Source organism: Mirounga angustirostris, unplaced genomic scaffold, assembly GCF_029215605.1.
Source record: "Mirounga angustirostris isolate CCGP_5_RB_7025 unplaced genomic scaffold, mMirAng1.0.hap1 SCAF_5, whole genome shotgun sequence".
NCBI lineage: Eukaryota > Metazoa > Chordata > Mammalia > Carnivora > Phocidae > Mirounga > Mirounga angustirostris.
Genome location: NW_026991713.1, coordinates 72,327,924 through 72,333,923, shown reverse-complemented (window position 1 = coordinate 72,333,923; position 6,000 = coordinate 72,327,924). Strand labels below are relative to the sequence as shown.

General features: G+C 35.3%; 1 protein-coding gene across 1 annotated transcript; it reads right to left on the bottom strand.

Annotated features, from left to right (window-relative positions):
* Nucleotides 1-776: 776 nt before the first annotated feature.
* Nucleotides 777-1,216, bottom strand: LOC123839205 (large ribosomal subunit protein eL32-like). The gene has a single exon (XM_045868546.3). It carries the CDS (start codon nt 1,212-1,214, stop codon nt 810-812), a length of 405 nt encoding a protein of 134 aa, XP_045724502.1. The 5' UTR covers nt 1,215-1,216; the 3' UTR covers nt 777-809.
* Between the last annotated feature and the right edge of the window lie 4,784 nt (nt 1,217-6,000).

Below are 6,000 nucleotides of genomic sequence, written 5' to 3'. Positions count from 1 at the left end.
TGTCAAAGCTCTCCCACTTCCATGTTTGTGTGTGTGTGTGTTTCAGACTTTAAAGATTTTATTTTATTTATTAATTTAATTTATTTATTTGAGAGAGAGATAATGAGAGACAGAGAGCATGAGAGGCAGGAGGATCAGAGGGAGAAGCAGACTCCCTGCTGAGCAGGGAGCCCGATGCGGGACTCGATCCCGGGACTCCAGGATCATGACCTGAGCCAAAGGCAGTCGCTTAACCAACTGAGCCACCCAGGCGCCATGTTTCAGACTTTAAAGTAATGTCTACACCCACTGTGAGGCTCAAACCCATAACCAGGAGATCAAGAGTCTCACACTTCCCTTACTGACACCCCCACATTTTTTTGATGTCACAATTTGCATTTTTTCATTCTGTGTCTGTTGTCAGATTATTGTAGTTATATTGTAATCCTATTTCTTTCATAAGAGAATTATAAGTGATTGCCCACCACCATTAAATTTGAATATTCTGAATTTATTTATATATTTCTCTTTACTAGTGAGTTTTATACTTTAATATGTTTTCCTGTTAGTAATATTTTTTAATTTCAGTTTGAAGAATTCCCTTTAACATTTCTGGTAAGGCTGGTTTAGTGGTAACAAACTCCATAACTTTTGTTTGTCTGGAAAACTCCATCTTTCTTTAATTCCGAAGGACAACTTTGCTGGTAGAGTATTCTTGGTTGGTAGGTCTTTTTTTGTTAGCACTTTAAATATATTGTGCTACTCTATTCTTTTTTGTGTGTGTGTGGTTTTATGGTTTTATTAACACAAATATGTGCACAACAAGCTGTCTATTCATTTTGTTCGCTGCGCAGCCTGGCGTTGGGATTGGTGACTCTGATTGCCAGCTGGGCTGCTCTTTCCACAATAGCTTTGCGGTTCTTGGGGGAGACATTGTGAGCAATCTCTGCACAGTAAGATTTGCACATCAGCAGCACTTCAAGCTCCTTGACGTTGTGGACTAGGAACTTCTGGAAGCCACTGGGCAACATGTGCTTTGTTTTCTTGTTGCTCCCATAACCAATGTTTTGCATCAAGATCTGGCCCTTGAATCTTCTGCACATCCTATTGTCAATGCCGCTGGGTTTCTGCCAGTTTTGCTTAATTTTGACATAGCGGTCTGATTGGTGCCAGATGAACTTCTTGGTCCTCTTTTTAACAATCTTGGGCTTCACCAGAGGTCTGAGGGCAGCCATGATGCCCAATAACAGATGGCTGCCACCTCCACAGGCAGCCCTGAGGAAGAGAGCTGTACTACTTTATTCTGGCCTGCAGAGTTTCTGCTGAAAAATCTGTGAACAGTCTTATGGGGGTTCTTTTGTGAATAACAAGTTGTGTTTTTCTTGCTGCTTTTAAGAGTCTCTCTGTCTTTAACTTTGACAATTCATTATGATGTGTCTTGGTGTTTATTTTTTTGTATTCATCTTATTTAGTACTTTATGAGTTTCCTGGATGTGAGTCTGTTTCTTTTTTCTTGTTAGGGAAGTTTTCAGTCGTTATTTCTTTGAATAAGCGTGGGGCCACTATCATGGGTATATTGGTTTAGCTAATGTTGACCCATATGTCCCTTAACAGTCTATTGTTTTTCATTCTTCTTCTTCTTCTTCTTTTTTTTTTTTTTTACCAGCTCTTTTAATTGGATGAATTCCACTGCTCTGTCTTTGAGCTCAGTGATCTTTTCTTCTACTTGATCTAGTCTTCTGTTGCTCTGTTGAATTTTTCAGTGAAGTTATTATACTGTTCAGCTCTGTTATTTCTGTTTGGTACTTTCTAATATTTTTTCTTTGTTGGAATTCTCACTTTGTTTATGCATTTTTCTGCTGACCTCAGTAAACATCATTATGACCATTATTTTGAACTCTCTATCATTCAAATCAGTTATCTCCATTTCATTAAGATCTCTTTTGGAGATTTATTTTGTTCCTTTTTTTGAAATATGTTCCTCTGTTTCTTAATGTTCCTTTACTCTCTATTTTGGTTTCTGTGTATAAGTTAAAATAGCCATCTCTCCCATTTTAAAAAAATATGTAGTAATTTAATTAAAATTAAATTAAAAGACTTTTAATTAAAGTTTAGTTGACATACAGTATTGTAGTAGTGATTTAAAATCATATAAGTGTAGTTAATATCTGTTACATACAAAGTCATTACATATTGACTATATTCCCTATGCCATATTTTACATTCCTATGGCCTATTTAGTTTATATAATTGGAAATCTGTACCTCTTAATCCTCTTCATCTAGTTCACCTTTTTTCCCATCCCCCACACCTCTTGCAGTCACTGGTTTGTTCTGTATAATTAGGAGTTTGTTTCTGTTTTTGTTTTGTTTTTTTAATGTTGTTTGTTAATTTGTTTTTTTTAGATTTCATGTATAAATGAAGTAAAGTGGTATTTGTCTTTCTTTGACTTATTTCACTTAGCATAATATCCTCTAGGCTATCCATGTTGTTGTGAATGGCAGGATTTCATTTTTTTATGGCGGAGTAATATTCCATTGTGTATAGGTACTACATCTTTCATATCCATGGAAACTCAGGTTGTTTCCATATCTTGGCAATTGTAAATAATGCTGCAATAGACATAGGAATGCATATATCTTTTTTAGTCAGTGTTTTTGTTTTCTTCGTGTAAATGCCTAGTAGTGGAATTACTGGATCATATGATTTTTTTTTCACTTTTAATTTTTGGATGAACCTCCATACTGTTTTCTATAGTGGTTGCACTAATTTACATTCCCACCAACAGTGCATAAGAGTCCCCTTTTCTCCACATCCTCACCAACACGTTTTTTGTGTGTGTGTTTTTGATATTAGCCATTCTGACTGGTGTGAGGTGATACCTTATTGTGGTTTTGATTTGCATTTTCCTGATGATTATTGATTTTGAATATCTTTTCATGTGTCTGTTGGCCATCTGTATGTCTTCTTTGGAAAAATGTCTATTCATGTCCTCTGCCCATTTTTAATTGGATTATTTGGGGGGGGGTTTGAGTTGTAGGAGTCTTTTATATGTTTTGGATATTAGCCCCTTATTGGATACATCATTTGCAAATATCTTTTCCTATTAACTAGGTTGCTGTTTTGTTTTGTTGATGGTTTCTTTCACTGTGCAAAAGCTTTTCGGTTTGATGGTAGTCCCAGTTTATTTTTGCTTTTACTTCCCTTTCTAAGGAGACAGATTCAGAAAAATATTGCTAAGGTCGATGTCTAAGAGTTTACTGCTTATGTTTTCTTCTAGGAGTTTTATGGTTTCAGGTCTTACATCTACATTTTTAATCCATTTTGAGTTTATTTTTGCATGTAGTATAAGAAAGTGGTCCAGTTTTATTCTTTTCCGTGTAACTGTCCAGTATCCCCATACTATTTATCAAAAAGACTGTCTTTTTCCTATTATATATTTTTGCTTCCCTTGTCATAGATTAGTTGACCATATAAACGTGGGTTTTTTTCTGGGCTATTTGGTCTTGGTGATGTATTTTTGTATCAATACCATATTGTCTTGATTACTATCACTTTGTAGTATACTTTGAAATCTGGGATTCTGATGCCGTCAGCTTCATTCTCCTTTCTCAACATTGCTTTGGGTATTCAGTGTCTTTTGTGGTCCTATCCAAATTTTAGGATTATTTATTCTAATTCTCTGAAAAATACAGTCAGTATTTTGATACAGTTTGCACCGAATATGTAGCTTGCTTTGGGTAGTAAGGACATTTTTTTTTTCTTTTTGAGAGAGAGAGAGAGCACAAGCAGGGGGCAGAGGGAGAGGGAGAAGTCGCTGAGCAGGGAGCCCAAAGTGGGGCTCAGTCCCAGAACCCTGGGATCATGACCTGAGCCAAAGGCAGTCGCTTAACTGACTGAGCCACCCAGACATTCCAGTAAGGACATTTTTACAGTATGAATTCTTCCAGTCCATGAGCACAGAGTATTTTTCCATTTATTTGTGTTGCCTTCAATTTCTTTCATCAAGGTCTTAATCATTTTCAGAGAACAGGTCTTTCACCTCTTTGGTTAAATTTATTCCTAGATATTTTATTCTTTGTTTTTTAAGACTTATTTATTTGAGAGACAGAGACTGTGAGCAGGGGGAGGGGCAGAGGGAGAAGGAAAGAAGCAGATTCCCTGCTGAGGGCAGAGCCCAATGTGGGGCCGGATCCCACAACCCATAAGATTATGACTGGAGCCAAAACCAAGGGTCCCCACTTAATTGACTGAGCCACCCAGGCATCTCTATTTTATTATTATTTTTTCTGATGCAATTGCAAATGGAATTGTTTTCTTAATTTCTCTTTCTGCTATTTCATTTTTAGTATATAGAAACACAACAGATTTCTGCACATTAATTTTGTATCCTGCAACTCTACTGAATTCATTTATTCTAATAGTTTTTTGGTGGAGCCTTTAGAGTTTTCTATGTATAGTATCATGTCATCTGCAAATAGTGACAGGTTGAATTCTTCCTTACCGATTTGGAGGGCTTTTTCTTGTCTGATTACCACAGCCAGGACTTCCAATACTTGGTTGAATAAAAGTTGTAGAGTGGATATCCTTGTCTTGTTCTTCATTTTAGAAAACAGCTTTCAGATTTCCACCATTGACTATGTTGTTAGCTGTGGGTTTATCATATATGTCATATATTATGTTGAGGTATATTCCCTCTAAACCCACTTTGTTCTGAGTTTTTATGATGGAAGGAAATTGAATTTTGTCAAATTTTTTCTATTTCATCATCTATTGAGATGATCACATGATTTTTATCTTTCATTTTGTTAATATGATGTATCATGTTAATTTGCATATATTGAACAGTCTTTGCATCCCTGAGATGAAATGCAGTTGATTGGTGAATGATCTTTTTAATGAATTTTTAAAAGTTTTTGTTGTGTTTTGGTGTCAGGTAAATATTGGCCTCTTAGAACGAATTTGGAGGCAATCCTTCCTCTTCTGTTTTTTTGCAATAGTTTGAGAAGGATAGGTATTAACTCTTATTTACATTTTTGGTAGAATTTACCTGTGAAACCATCTGTCCTGGACTTTTGTTGAGTTTTATGATTACTGATTTTATTCACTACTAGTAATGGTCTGTTCAGAATTTCTGTTTCTTCCTGTTCAGTTTTGGAAGGTTGTTGTATGTTTCTAGGAATTTATTAATTTCTTTAGGTTTTTAATTTGTTGCCATGTAATTTTTTGTAGTAGTTTCTTTCTTTTTTTTTTTTTTAAGATTTTATTTACTTGACAGAGCACAAGCAGAGGGAGAGAGAAGGAGAAGCAGGCTCCCTGCTGAGCAAGGAGCTGGTTGTGGGACTCAATCCCAGGACCCTGGGATCATGACCTGGGCTGAAGGCAGCCGCTTAACTGACTGAGCCACCCAGGCATCCCTAATTTTTTGTAGTAGTTTCTTACAATCCTGTGTATTTCTGTGGTATCAGTTGTTAATTCTTCATTTCTGGTTTTATTTTTTGAGCCCCATTCTTTGTTTTTCTTAGTGAATCTAGTTTAAGGTGGGTTTTTTTTTTTTTTTTAATTTTAATTTTTCCTTTACTTTTCAAAGAACCAGCTCTTAATTCATTGATTTATTTTATAGTCTGTATTTTATTTATTTCCATTTTAAGCTTTATTATTATTTTTCTTCTACTAACTTATGGCTTTGTTCTTTTTTCTGGTTCCTTAAGGTATAAAGCTATATTGTTTATTTGAGATTTTTCTTATTTCTTGAGGTAGACCTATATTGGTAAATTCCCTCTTAGAACTGCCTTTCCTGTGTCCCATAGAATTTGAACTATTGTGTTTCCATTTTCATTTGTCTCCAGATATTTTTTGGTTTCCTATTTGATTTCTTCATTGATCCATTGGTTTCTTAGTAGCATGATGTTTAGTCTCCACATGTTTGTGTTGTTTTTTTTTCCAGGTTTTTTCTTGTAATTCATTTCTAGGTTATATTGCTCATATTGTACATTCCATGTGCATTTGAAAAGAATGTGT